The sequence below is a fragment of the Rana temporaria genome, chromosome 2 (assembly GCF_905171775.1).
Source record: "Rana temporaria chromosome 2, aRanTem1.1, whole genome shotgun sequence".
NCBI lineage: Eukaryota > Metazoa > Chordata > Amphibia > Anura > Ranidae > Rana > Rana temporaria.
In genome coordinates this window covers 423091703-423107479 of record NC_053490.1, presented here as the reverse complement: position 1 = coordinate 423107479, position 15777 = coordinate 423091703, and the positions used below count along the sequence as shown (strand labels likewise).

The 15777-nt window shown below is 42.6% G+C and overlaps 1 protein-coding gene across 1 annotated transcript in view; it reads left to right on the top strand.

The window, feature by feature from the left end:
• SH3KBP1 (SH3 domain containing kinase binding protein 1) overlaps positions 1 to 15777 on the top strand; it is a 513710-nt gene that overhangs the window by 80899 nt on the left and 417034 nt on the right. Inside the window, 1 exon segment of the mRNA XM_040338226.1 lies at positions 7091 to 7248. Within this exon segment, the coding sequence (XP_040194160.1) occupies positions 7091 to 7248 (158 nt within the window).

Sequence of the window (15777 nt, the reverse complement as noted above, 5' to 3'; positions counted from 1 at the left end):
GCAATTATTTATTTAATTTTAATTTTATTGCCATCACATCAGGGTTAACAAACCCCTAACCTTCATTCACATCTAGGTGTTTTTGGATGATTTTCTGCTCTGAAGCCTCGTACACACGACCGGTTTTCCCATCTGGAAAACTGCCATGAGAGCTTTTGGATGGGAAAACTGGCCGTGTGTATGCTCCATCGCAGTTTTCCCGACAGGAAAAACCAGCTCTTTTTTCCCGCCAGGATTCCCGGCGGTTTTTAACCTGGCAGTTTTTCTATGGGAAACACTGCGATGGCGCATACACACGGCCTGGATTCCCGACCAAAGCTCTCATGGCAGTTTTCCTGTTGGGAAACCCGGTCGTGTATAAGTGGAAAAAGTTATCGAGCAGGTTCTTGGGGCCAGATTCACAGAGCAGATACGACGGCGTATCTACTGATACGCCGTCGTATCTGTTGTTCTATCTATGCGACTGATTCATAGAGTCAGTTACGCATAGATAGCCATAAGATCCGACAGGTGTAATTGTTTTACACTGTCGGATCTTAAGATGCAATACCGCGGCCGCCGCTGGGGGGAGTTTGCGTCGTAAACCAGCGTCGGGTATGCAAATTAGGAGTTACGGCGATCCACGACGTTTTTTTCGCGTTCACTACGTCGCCGCTAGTCTAGTTTCCCGTCGCAAAGTTAGTCGTTTTTTTTGGTGCCTTAACTTTACACAGCAATCGTATTGCTGTATAAAGTATGGCCGTCGTTCCCGCGTCGAAATTTAAAAAAGAACGTCGTTTGCGTAAGCCGTCCGGGAATACGGAATTACGCTACGCGCGCCGCCGTTCAAAAAAATGACGTCACTTCGCGCAAAGCACGGCGGGAGTTTCGGAAACGGAGCATGCGCGGTAGGTCTGGCGCGGGAGCGCGCCTAATTTAAATGGCACACGTCCATTTGAATTGGCCCGCCTTGCTCCGGAGGCCGCCGGCGTAGGTTTTCATCGCAAGTGCTTGGTGAATCAGGCACTTGTGATGAAAAATTGCGGCGGTGTAACGTATCTAGGATACGTTACGCTGCCACGATGCTACGTGAATCTGGCCCTTGGTTTTCCCCTCAGGTTTCCCGGCGTTTTACTGCCGGGAAACCCATACGTGTGTACTAGGCTTAAGCCTCAGCTATAAAAATGCCCAACAAGACAAATCCCAGTCATTTCAATGGCTGTTCACATTTGAGCGTTCTGTCGCCTTAAAGTGGTTGTAAACCCTATATAACCACTTTTAACTACAGATAAGCCTAAAATAAGGCTTACCTGTAGGTACTGTGAATTCCTCCTAAACAGTTTAGGAGATATTAACTGTATCCCCACGTGCCGACGTCATCGACACATGCGCACTGAACAAACTGCCCACTCGTGCTGTGTCTTCAGCTGCTGTGCCGTTACCGGCTGCTCCTGCGGGAGAGACATCATCCCTGCTCTGGCCAATCACAGTGCCGGAAAGCCCTCGAACACGGACATAACTCTGGGACGGCATGTCGCTGGTCATAGCGGTGTGCCAAGACTGCTGCAACAGCATCGTTCTAAGGTAAGTATTTCATAATGAGCTAGTATGTGATGCATACTAGCTCATTATGCCTTTGTCTTGCAGGGTTGGTTTTTCATCTGGGTTTACAACCACTTTAGGCAAAATGCCCATCGCTCAAAAAAGTACATGAGCTTCTCTTTTGGCAGATTACAGGCGTTTTCTACTGCTATTCATTGGTGGCTTGTCAACTTCAAAACTCCTGTACAAAAACGCTGCAAAAAAGCCAGAAAAACACCTGTAAAATAGCAATGCCTAGACGTGAAAGGAGCCTTATGTGATAACACTGGAAGGTGACAGGTTCTAACTATGGAGACAACAGGGGTCTATTAGATCCCTAATGTCATCCCTGCCCTCTGCTGAAGCCCACCTGCAGAGCACTGTGCTCGATCAGTTGTCTACCTGGCTTTTGCTCGATCAGTTGTTTACCTGGCTTTTGCTCGATCAGTTGTATACCTGGCTTTCTACCCGGTATTCTGACCGCTCCGAAATGGAAGTAGCGAAGATCTGGAGACGTCTGTTTCCCAATCGCCATCCTGACATTAATTGGTGTGGTCCCGGGAGAAGTGGGAGAGCCTGGGAATCACGGGGGTGGCAAACACATGCGAGTCACAGATATAAGTAATCCCTTTTACGATAAAGCTTGTTTTATTCCTTTTAACAAGTACCAGATCTATCCAACGAGGCAAACTAGTTTAAATAACAATTTTATCATTTCAATAGAAAAATATTTATATACAAATTATAGTGCGCTTCCTGGTATGAACCTTATAACGAATGCAGTCCAAAATTATGTAAATAAATACAAAACATACATAGGAAATGTGAATTCATGCGAATATACAGAAATAAATAATAAATAATAAATGTTAATTCTTGTAAATATATACAAACAAGTGATAAATCACAATTATGTGCTGGGGAAAAAAAAATTTGAAAAAAAATAGTAAATTTCTTCCCTTCATGTGATTTATGCAATTTAATTCCACCAACCGAGTGAAAGGTACTGAATATTCAACACAAATATGCGCCCTTTACCACACTTATGCCTCTTACCAGAAAAAAATTAATTCCCAATTACAGGGATCTAACCAGCATGTGTAACTGACACCTCCAGGTGTCCTACGGTTCTCTAGATGCGGTCTATTGCATCCCAGTAACAGATATCAAATGGCCCAATAACTCCAAACCACATTGCATTAATCAGGCATCAAGGGAGAAGATAAACAAAGGCTGCACATAGAGTGAATACTGCCAAGTGTGTGTTTGTTACAAATGTAGAAGGGTGCTCACATTGGTAAACTCAAATACATGCAAACACCTCGCCAGCAGCCATATCGGATAATGCCTCTGACGATCTGCGCAGGACGTAACGTCACTCCAGCTGATCTCTTGATCAACTGGCGTTACGCCAACACTGCGCATTATCCGACGATCAGCAAATCGCGGTGTTCTGTCGAATAGTGCAGATCTTCTTCCGCCTGTGACATGATCGGTGATCGTCGAATAATGCCCCCGATGAGCTGCGCATGTGCACCGTTGACATCCCACCAGCTGATCGGGAGATCAGATGGAGTGACATTTAGGTACGGGGGAGAAAGAGAAATCTCACCCAAACTTAGAATGCAGAGTAGTCAAGAATAGTGGGCAGTCATCAGTATACCATTGGACAAATATGTTATAGCACCAACATCCCTGTTATTAGAAAATATGGAAAGAACAGGATATGGGATTTTAAAGGTGCTAGAGATAATAGTCAATACAACATAAATTATAAAAAAAATGAAAATATTTAATAACAGCAATTAAAAAACTGATAAATACTATTCATTGACTATTACAGGCATACATCTAATACCTAACATGTAACAGTGATGGATTGTATACAGTTGAAAGTAGCATCCATTTTTGTTCGATAGTTTCGCCGTTAAGGCTTCATCAGGACTGGACGCGAAGGGATACTTTAAATAATTTTTCAAAAGAAATCCAGCTTTAGATGTAAGGAAAAAGAAACAATACACATAAATATACATATTATTTTGCGAAAAAATATACATTGCAATGCAAATATTGGTAAGGCATGCATGTGAAAAAAGAAGGAAGAAGGAAAAGGAAAAAAAACAAAAAAAAAGCAGGAAGATATAGATCGAATGCAATGTTCCTCATGAGCTCCCTACCTCATAGAGATACGGAGGTCATTACAATGAAACCAATCCTCTCCTGGTCTCTGTGTGTGCACGTCGTTCAGCTCAATTCAAAAATTGCCAAAAGTTCCCGTAAGGGGGTATGAGAAACAACCATATTATTCAGAAACCTCTTGAGATGCCCGTAACAATACATTCAAAAATGTAATTATAAAGGAGGTATAACAGAGGGAGGCTACGCAGACCCCTAGGCAGGCATACCTAAATATAAGAGCTGCACCCACCTTCCAATCATTATTCCAATTATTGAATGTATTGTTACGGGCATCTCAAGAGGTTTCTGAATAATATGGTTGTTTCTCATTCCCCCTTACGGGAACTTTTGGCAATTTTTGAATTGAGCTGAACGATGTGCACACACAGAGACCAGGAGAGGATTGGTTCCATTGTAGTGACCTCAGTATCTCTATGAGGTAGGGAGCTCATGAGGAAGATTGTATTCGATCTATCTCTTCCTGCGTTATTTTTATTTTTTTCCTTTTTCTTCTTCCTTCTTTTTTCACATGCATGGCTTACCAATATTTGCAATGTATATTTTTGTCACATAATAATAATAATAATATGCATATTTATGTGTATTGTTTCTTTTTCCTTACATCTAAAGCTGGATTGCTTTTGATTTTTTTTTTAAAGTATCCCTTCGCGTCCAGTCCTGATGAAGCCTTAACGGCGAAACTGTCGAACAAAAATGGATGCTACTTTCAACTGTATACAATCCATCACTGTTACATGTTAGGTATTAGATGTATGCCTGTAACAGTCAATGAATAGTATTTATCAGTTTTTTAATTGATGTTATTAATAAAATATTTTCTATTTTTTATAATTTATGTTGTATTGACTATTATCTATAGCACCTTTAAACCCCCATATGCTGTTCTTTCAATATTTCTTAGAATGCAGAGGTTAAATGAATCATCACTGTCGTATATCTAGTCCATAGGTGACATAGGATTCTAAGTCAGCTAGGCAGTGTATTGTTGAGGCTGAATAGATATGCCTCTTATTAGCTAGGAGGATGGTGAACTACAATTCAAAAAAAGCAGTTCTCTTTTTTTCCCCAACGGGAAAACCGGTGGACTTTTGCCCGGCGTTTTTTGTCAGTTTTCCTATGGGAAAAACTGCGATGGAACATACACACGGCTGGTATTACTGACCAAAGCTCCATCGCAGTTTTCGTGTCAGGAAAACCGGCCGTGTGTAGGGGAAAGACTGAACTGAGCAGGTTCTCGACTTTCCCCTCTAGATTTCCGACGGGAACTTTGCCCGTCGGAAATCCTGTACGTGTGTACAAGGCAATACATGTTGTTCTGTAACAAATGTTCTTGTTTTCTCTTTATATGCCATGTCGAATCCTAAAAAAACGTTATGGAAATAAAAACTGACAAATGTATTAAAGTGGAACTACACTGCATCTGAACACCACAAACCAAAAACACTATTTAATTCATTTTTAATATTCAAAGCCAACTTCCTCATCTATCCATGACTCCATGGTTTAGTTTGTTGAGAAATCACTTTGAAATCCCCCACCCTAGCAATTCTGGCCACGGCCATCTTGAGTAAGGGCAGAGGATTCATGTAGCATTTACTTCCTGGAATAGATTTGCCCCTAGCTAAGGCATGCAGGCAGGGAGGTGTGTTTAGCTGAGAAAGTCCCTCTAGAAGACTCCTTGGATGTATGACATTTGCCTAGACCGGAAACCAGATTTAAAATGCCATCCTATCAACAGTAAATGATGATTGAGAGATTGAAGTTGCGCTTAAAAGAGAAGTATGTTGTGTGTTTTTTTATTTTTTATTTTTTTCATACTTACCTAGGTGATCGGTCCGATGCTGCAGCTGCATTACCCCCCCCCCCCCGGCACCTCTACACTGAGAACCGACCGATCAAACACTGCTGATCACTTGGCTCTCACAGCTCCCCAAGCAGAGAGCTGGTGACTGCCAGTCACAGCTCTCTGCTCTGCCCCCAGCGCGATGGACTGTGGAGGGGGCGGGATCTGCCGGCTAAGGGTGTCGGTACAGGGATCTAGGTAGATCCTGACTCCATGATCATAATGACGCCGGAAGCCTGGACTGACTCTGACATCAGCAGAGAGTGGACTTTAGCCCGCTCTCTGCTGAAAACTGGCCACAGGAGTGCAGAACGAATTATACTTCTGTCATTCACAGGAGAAGTACAGTCAAATAAGCTTTAGCTATAGTTCTCCTTTTAAAGTGTTACTAAACCCACAAAAATAAAATCGGTCTGTATTTGCAGTATATGCTTGTTATACTCACTGTGGAACCCAAGGGGGTTAATCCTCCGCATTGTGTAAAGGGCTGTTCAATCCTGCCTCCTCTGATCATCTTCTTTCACTGTCTCCAAAAAAATTAGCCTGATATTTACAGAGCCAGGTAACAGGCTGCACATGCTCAGTTTGGTGTGTATTGCTAGAGAGTTTTTTTTTTTTTGGGAGAGTGCATGTGATCAGCACAAGGCCAATCAGCACTGTCCAGACAGAGGGTCAGGGGTCCTGTATTCTCATAGGACAATCATGGGAGAATGAAAACTTTTCCGACAAGCTTGGACCAGACACTCATAGAAGTTACAAGACTGCTCTAATTGCTGATAAAAAAAAAAGTTATTTAGCAGTTTGTATTAACTAAAATAATTGCATTTCCATGCTCTGTGTACTGTGGGAGACCTGATATAGTGAGTGTGGGGGTCCTGGGTTTAGTAACACTTTACAATGAAAGGTGCTGAGCACAGAGCATCTGTTTTACTAGTTTAATGCCAGCAAAGTAAATTCACATTTTTTTTTTTTTTTTTTTTGCAGTTAAAGTGTTGCTAAACCCACAGTAAAATTAGTCTGTATGTGCAGTATATGATATGATGTACCTGATACAGCTTCCTGTGATGGTGTCAACAATGCTGCTCTGCTCCTGAATTCAGAGCAGAGTTGCTACTCCCATGTAAGCTGTGCCTGATTGAACTACATTGGGATGAAATATGTCACAGGGGCTGGGTATCAGCTTGATTGACAAGCCTGTAACTTGTCAGTCCACACCTGGCCTCAAACCTGCTTACACTTTCTATGTGGATTTTCTAGGCTGAGCATGGCCTCAGTTGCGGAAACCCTCTGACTATGCATTTTGTGCCTCATGCATTGCTCCTCCAGGACACAAAATAAGGGAGGATTTGCATCAGTCGGGGAGGGTAAAGAAAGTTTTTTTTGCTTACTTACTATGAGGTTTGTGCGTCACACAGTAACTGAATTTGGTATTTGCGTAGATTGTAGGTTGTGCTTTAATTATGTCTATCTGTTCATTTCTCTTCACAGTGGATGCGATTGTGGAGTTTGACTACAAGGCTCAGCATGATGACGAGCTGACTATAGTTGCTGGTGAAATAATCACCAAAATCAAAAAAGAAGATGGCGGATGGTGGGAAGGAGAGCTGAAAGGACGACGAGGCCTTTTCCCTGACAACTTTGTACGAGTGAGTATAATATTATTCTTGTGTTTTAAAGAGGGAAGGGGGTGTTGTACAAATCCAAATGACCCTAAAGATCTGTGATGTCTGTATTGGGTTTTCCTGAAATCTGTTAAAGTGGCACTTGAGCTCAGAACTTTAGATTTTTTTTACAGTCCAACCCACTCCGTTGTGTTATTATGGTGATCTGGGAACACTTTGACTTACCTGTTTTTAATTCGGTATAGGTGTTCTCAAATACAAGATTCTTTAATGCATTTCACTTACAAAAGTCTGGCACATAAAAGTGTCATTTACTTCGATGTCCCTCATAACTACCAATCAAATTCAGGCCAGCCTTGCAAGTTTAAATTCGATTGAAAAGAGAATAAAATTTGAATGGCACACTTTTTCCAAAGCAGATCCACCCTAGGTATCGGGAGATCTGTAAAAGTCTTATGCCGCGTACACACGATCATTTTTCGGCATGGAAAAAAACCCGAAATTTTTAAAAACGTCATTTTTAATGATCGTGTGCGGGCTTCACATCGTTTTTCGTGTTGTAAAAAATGATCATGTGTGGGAAAAAACGACTTTTTAAACCCGCGCATGCCCAGAAGCAAGTTATGACATCATAATGGAGTAAGCACATTCATCATGCTGTAACAGACAAAAAAGCGCGAATCGTCTTTTACTAAAAAGGAATCGGCTAAAAGCAGCCCAAAGGCGAATAGAACTTCCCCTTGTACGTGTTGTACGTCACTGCGCTTTGTTCATCATTTTTCAAAAACGATGGTGTGTGGGCAACATCGTTTTTAATGATGAAGTTGGAAAAACTTTGTTTTTTGGACATGCTGAAAAATGACATATTTTTTTCATGCTGAAAAACAACCGTGTGTACGCGGCATTACTGCAGTAGATTACACTGAGCTCCATTGAAATTAAAGAGGTCGTTAAGCCACTCTAACCTGTATACACCATCAGCACTGCCTCCTATTGTAGTATCCCCATCTGTGTGTGATTTATGAAAAAATATGCTGCAAATACCTTATTTCACTGCCGATATTACGATCACATGACTGGCCAGCTTTTTCCTTTCCTCCTCTGAGAGATGCAGCGGATGGGGCTGAAATTCCTCTGCTGATATCAGTCTGGTTGTGAGGAGGAGAGAGCTAGCTGGTCATGTGATTGCAATCTCGGCTCTTAAATGAAGTATTTGCAGCGCAATGCAATAGGAGGCAGTGCTGATGGTGTGCACAGGTTAGTATTATTAGAGCAGCAGGGGGGGGGGGGGGGGGGCGTCTCACACACGGACAGAGAGGGGAGGGGAGAGGAGGACACAGGAGCAGAGAGAAGAGCAGATAGCAGGCTGCAGATGATGGAGGCACGTAAGCTGATGAAGGCAGTGTCTGGTCTCCGCAGCCATAATACACTGTGGTCAGTTTACATAGGGGTGGGGAGAAACTGGCAGGATCAGCCAGGGGCCGAATGACACAGGACAAGCATATAACATGCTTTAAAGGAGCAGTATCCATTTTTTTCCCACAAACGCTTTAAAGCTTATCTATGGTTAAAAAATAAAACTTCTAAAACCGAATAAACAGAAATTTACAAAAATACAAATAAAACTTCGATATAATGTGTATCAATAAATATCACAATCTTACATAATTATTGTTTTAAATATATGTAGCTAAATGCATAAATATATACTTTTAATGCTGCCACAGAAGCCCTGTGGGGTTTACTTCCTTGAATCCAGTGACTACACTCTCTTCTGCTATTTTATGATCCCAGTGGTAGCTCTGCCTTAAAGTGGATGTAAACCCACTCTCATCCTTTCTAAACTACTGCCATAGTGCAGATCTATAAGGATATACATGCCTCCTTGCATGTATCCTTACCTGTCAAATGTCTCCTCTATGTTATAAGAACTGAAAAACTGCAGATTCTGTGGGTGGGTCTGTTGTCTGGAGCTCGGTGGGTGGAGTCGTGATGTCAGTAGACTCCCTGCCAATCTCTACTCTCCCCTTACACTGAATTCTGCTATGATCACTAACATCCAGTCAAAATCCAGAAAAGTAACCACATGACTTCAGAAAAGGAGTGGGGGTGGGAATTAAAAAATAATGCCTGTCTCCAGGCCTGTGAGATATGTAAATAACATATCGCTCACAGCAAGGGGGCAGAACGGACTAAGGTTTTTCTCTGTAAGTCCGTTTTATTTCACTGAACACTAAAAGAGGATTGCTCAGAGCTGGATTAACTCTGTGTGACAAGACTGGGCACAGATGATATAAAAACTTATACTGTACATTGTGACATCAAAAACTAATACAAAATTTGTGTTTACATCCACTTTAAAACTTGTTTGGCTGTACTTCTATGGATCACAGAGCGCAGTTCATTCTGCACTCCTGTGACCCGTTTGTATCAGAGAGTGAACCGAAGCCTGCTGTTAGTTGACGTCACAGAGCTGGTCCAGGCTCAGGTGAGATTGAGACAATGAAGTCGGGATCCACCCACATGCCTGGACCGTCACCCGGCTAAGGCTCTCGGCAAGCCACGGAGCCTGAGGCAGCCACTCCTGTCCCCTCCACAGCCCAATGCTCCAGTGAGTGAGTATGGGGCAGATCAGAGCGCCAGGGACTGACGGTCACCAGCTCTCTGCTTAGGGAGCTCTGAGTACCGAGCGATTGGCGGTGTTTGATCGCTCGGTTCTCAGTGTTCAAGCCGGTGGGGGACAGATGCAGAGTCGCATCAAGTAAGTATGATTCCAAAATAAAAATTAATCTCGTACTTCTCTTTTAAACAGTAGTAGACTCTTATTGTACACTTGTACCTACAAGTAAGCTTATTAAAAGGCTTCCCTGTAGGTACTGTGAATATCTTCTAAACTTGTGCTGTTTAAAATATTTTCCCATTGGTTTCAGTACTTGTTTTTGTAAGTGCACACTTACAAATACTGCAGCTGCTGACTTTTAATATTGTCACACTTACCTGTCCTGGAGTCCAGCGCCGTCCGCAGCGATCGCTCGTCACTCTGCTGCCCCCCCGCCATCCTCGGTGAGGGAACCAGGAAGTGAAGCGCTCTGGCTTCACTTCCCGGTTCCCTACGGCGCATGCGCGAGTTGCGCTGCGCCTGCTGATTGGCTCCCGCTGTGCTCTGGGAGCCGAGTGTTCTCAGAGCACAACGGGGGGGGGGGGAGGACGGGAGGAGACATCCTGCCCACAGTCTGCCTGTAGACTGTGGCAGGAAGTGGGTGCAAATACCTGTCTTTAGACAGGTATCTGCACCCCCCTCCCCCCTGAAAGGTGTCAAATGTGACACAGGAGGGGGGAGGGTATCCGATCAGCGGGAGTTCCACTTTAGGGTGGAGCTCCGCTTTAAGTGCTAGATAATATGGGCCAGATCCACGTAGCGGATCGTAATTTTTGGCAGGCGTAGCATATCGTATTAACGCTACGCCGCCGCAACTTTGAGAGGCAAGTGCTTTATTCACAAAGCACTTGCCTCTAAAGTTACGGCGGCATAGCGTAAATCTGCCGGCGTATGGGCGCAGAATTCAAATGTTAAAGATGTGGGCGTGTTTTATGTTAATTTTACTTGACCCGACGTAAATGACATTTTTTCTGAACGGCGCATGTGCCGTCCGTGGGGTTATCCCAGTGCGCATGCTCGAAATTAACCCGCAACAAGCCAATGCTTACGACGTGAATGTCATTCTACGCAAAGCCCTATTCGCGAACGACTTACGCAAACGACGTAAAAATGTCTAAATTCGACTCAGGAACGACGTCCATTCTTAACATTCAGTACGCCTCATATAAGAGGGGTAACTTTACGCCGAAAAAAGCCTTACGGAAATGACGTAAAAAAAAAAGCCGGACGTACGTTTGTGGATTCGCGTATCTAGCTAATTTGCATACTCGACGCGGAATTCGACGGAAGCGCCACTTAGCGGCCAGCGTAAATATGCACCTCAGATCCGACGGCGTACTAAGACGTACGCCAGTCGGATCTAGCCCAGCTTCAGGCGTATCTTGTTTTGTGGATACAAAACAAATATACGCCGGAGCAAAATAGAAGTTACGCGGCATATCAATAGATACGCCGTCGTAACTTCTTCGTGGATCTGCCCCTATATGTTTGGTGATTATTTTATTTTAATTCAGTAAGCAGTCTGTGAGCACAGAGGGGAACACTGTCTTTGGAGTCTTGGACACTTCACTTGGTGTTTGAAGACTGGCTATTTACCCTCCTGAAGCTCATTTTGTAGTGTCTGTAGGTGCCCAGTAGTCATTCAATTGTTGCCCAATATGGCCAAAAGGGCATCTAATACGTGGAGGTGCCATTAGGTGGAATTTGGATTTATGTGGGTGTTTTACCAAAGACATTGTATGATCATTGGTGATGGTATGAGGATCACAGTCACTTCTTACCACTGCCATCTGCTAAAAGCCGTTTGCCAGTCCTTGGTACCAGCTCATTGACTGTTGTTATACACTATTATTATACCACAACTGTCAAATAGCAATGCTTTCAATCTGGGTAATATAAATAGTCACCCACGTAATACAAAAGAGCTTTCTATGTTAGATATATTACTTCCAACATTATGGGAACTATCAAACCTGGCAATCAGCATCATGGCACACAATGTCATTTCATCCAGCTTTATCATCCCTACAGGCTCTAAATATACAAATTAAATATTCATTTTTCAATTTTCATTGTAAATTTGCTCTTTAAAATATTACCTTTCTTTCACCTTGCGGTCCGTCTCTTTCATCTGCTAATTGATAGAGAAAATATGTCTGTTAAAGCTACAGCATACTTGGCAAATAAAATTCTCATATATAATTCATATGGAGTCTCACAAGTTGCATTAAAATCAATGTGTGGGAGGAAAAATCCGCAATACTTGTGTTACATCCTCTGAACAGAAAGAGAAAGCTATGCAGAGGCCGGGTAATTTAAAGAGTATATCGCTGGAAATAAATTTAGTGCCAAATGGCATTTAATGAACTGTGCCCTTTTTTATTAAAATACTGGCATCAATAAAAAAAAAAAAAAAAACAGAGGTTCTGTTATATTCCCAATCCGCTGAAGGCAAAACTTTTTTTCGATTTTGGATAAAGTAGGGGCTAATAATCCCTTTAGGGCAGTGGTCTCAAAGTACCGGCCCGCGGGCCATTTGCGGCCCGCAGACCAGTTATAAATGGCCCGCAGGCAGGGCGGAAGTGGGGGGAGCCAAGTGGGAAAAAAAAAAAAGTTTTTTTTTTAACTGGCGCCATCTGGTGGTGAGCCGTTGGTATTACAAGTTATTACCACCAGATGTGAGCTGGCGCCATCTGGTGGTGGCCGTTGGTATTACAAGTTAAGCATTACAAGTTAAACAGCAATTCTAATGTCATTTTTCACTATTTTCACTGCCATCTTCTTCCCTCTAATTAAAACCCCCAAACATTATATATATTTTTTATCCTAACACCCTAGAGAATAAAATGGCCATCGTTGCAATACTTTCTGTCACGCCGTATTTGCGCAGCGGTCTTACAAGCGCACTTTTTTGGGAAAAAAATTACACTTTTTTTTAATTAAAAAATAAGACAACAGTAAAGTTATCCCCATTTTTTTTAATATTATGAAAGATAATGTTACGCCGAGTAAATTCATACCCAACATGTCGCGCTTCAAAATTGCGTCCGCTTGTGGAATGCCGACAAACTTTTTTACCCTTTAAAATCTTCATAGGCTACGTTTAAAAAAATCTACAGGTTGCATGTTTTAAGTTACAGAGGAGGTCTAGTGCTAGAATTATTGCTCTCGCTCTACCAATCGCGGCGATACCTCACATGTGTGGTTTGAACACCGTTTACATATGCGGGCGCTGCTCGCGTATGTGTTCGCTTCTGCGCGCAAGCTCGTCGGGACGGGGTGCGTTTTCTGGCTCCTAACTTTTTTAGCTGGCTCCTAGATTCCAAGCAAATTTGTCAAACCCTGACTTACACCAGTGCTGGTGGTAATAATGCGCTCGCTGACACCAGTGCTGGGGGTTAATAATATGTTCGCTGACACCAGTACTGTTGTTTTTGAAGTTTGAAAGTTTGCATGCGGCCCCCCATGGCATATGAAAACTTGTCTTGTGGCCCTCAGGTAATTTGAGTTTGAGACCCCTGCTTTAGGGTTTTTCGCCATCAGTGTCCCATTGGCGTGACTTCCCTTTATTTTCTGTTCCATACCCACAGCACGCAGCAGTGAGGGAAATTACTGGTTGTCACCAGGGTAACCAGAATGTGTCACTGTTAAAAGATTTCCCCTCAACTCGTGTTTTAGTGACCACTCACAATTTTGTATGTCTTTAATTTTCTTTGACGTTTGGTGATATTGGTCGCCAGGACAGATAGCGAGAGGGAATCTCTTAAATGGGGACACAGCAGTATAAACTCGACAGTCGTTCTAATCCCTCTCCACTCTAGATACAACTAAGGAAAAAAAAAAGGGTTGGCCTTCAGTTATGCACTTTGTTCTGATGGTACAACAGGAAATGAGATCTGGGGATTCTTATTAATGAACCAATCGACATATAGGCCATCCTGATGGGAGTTACACTATATTGCCAATAGTTGAGGTCAGGACTCGGGTGGAAGAACTTGACTGGCCTGCACAAACTCGCTCACTCATGTCTTTATGGACCTTGGTTTGTGCACTGGTGCACAGTTGTGTAGGGACAGGAACGGGCCATCCCTAAAATGTTTCCATAAAGTTGGGAGCATGAAATTGTCCAAAATATATTGGTATGTTGACGCATTAAGAGTTGCCTTCACTGGAACGGGCCAAGCCCAACCCCTGAAAAACAACCCCCCTCCAGCAAATGATTTGGAGGGGTGGCCCAATACTTTTGCCAATATAGTGTGGTTAAGCGAGTTTCGGGTGGAGGAACTTGACTGGCCTTCACAGAGTACTGACCTAAACCCAATAGAACACCTTTGGGATGAAACGGAGTGAAGACTGCAAACCAGGCCTTCTTGTTTAACATCGGTGCCTGACCTCACAAATGCGCTTCTGAAAGAATGTTTAAACATTCCCATAGACACACTCCTAAACCTTGTGGACAGCCTTCCCAGAAGAGTTGAAGCTGTTATAGCTGCAAAGGGTGGGCCAACTCAATATTGAACCCTACGGACTAAGAGTGGGATGCCATTATAATTCCTATGTGTGTAAAGGCAGGCATCACAATACTTTTGGCAATATAGTGTATGTTCCATACCCATAATGACTTGTGTTCTGCCTAAAGCGAGGTCAGACCCTGTAATAAGGTCTTCATTCTTGGTAAGAAGTGTGGAGAACCATCCCAACATCATCATTTCAGTTGGGATTTTATGCCCTTTGTATAATATTTTTGGATTTTGAACAGAACTTTTTACATGATGGCATAGACTTTATGAATTTGTTTTTTATTTTTTATTTATTCATTTATTATTAATATAATGATTTCTTATGGTATATATACGTGATGGATTGTCATTTTGAAATTTTTTTAGGCCTTTATATGCACGTTATGGTTATTGATGTTATGATGGCACTTAATTTAATTATTTTTGTGGGATTTTCAATCAAGCACTTTAAGCACCTTTAATGACGGTGCAAAATGTTTTCTTTCTATATATGTTTTGGTATTGATACGTGCAATACAGTGAGTGCAGCTGTTGTTAATATTGAATAAAATAATCCATCAAGGGGCTTACACTTATGCCGCGTACACACGATCGGTCAAACCGATGAGAACGGTCTGATGGACCATTTTCATCGAAAAAAAAACGATCGTGTGTGGGCCCCATCGGTTATTTATCCATAGGTTAAAAAAAAGCAAACTTGTTTTAAATTTAACCGATGGATTCCTAACCGATAGAAAAAAAACGATCGTTAGTAGGCACGACCATCGGTTAAAAATCCATGCATGCTCAGAATCAAGTCGACGCATGCTTGGAAGCATTGAACTTCGTTTTTTTCAGCACGTCATTGTGTTTTACGTCACCGCGTTCTGACACGATCGGTTTTTTAACCGATGGTGTATAGGCACGACTGACCATCAGTCAGCTTCATCGGTTAACCGATGAAATAGGTCCATCAGACCGTTCTCATCGGATGGACCGATCGTGTGTACGCGGCATTAGCGCAGAGGTTTTTTATTAGAAATTACGTGCAAGAGACCCAGTGAGGGATCCTGGCGATTAGCTGTGGGCAGAAGTCCCATTGAAAGAAATGGAAGGCTGATAGCTCTTGCCGCTCACATGTAATCGATCAAGCAGTAATTGCCTGCAAATGATCGGCCCTGAATGCATACATCTGATTTAACCCAAATACAATTTAAGGAAATCTGACCGTGTGAAAAATTATTAAAATGATGCCTTCCCTGCAAAGTTGACGGCTGTGTGCATTTTTTTGCTACGTCTATTGTGCTTCAAAGGTTTGCTGCAAACTTTGCACAACACAGACTCCATATTGCTTTCTTATGGTCTGGGTGAATGACTCCAACTGCTGTTTTTCTC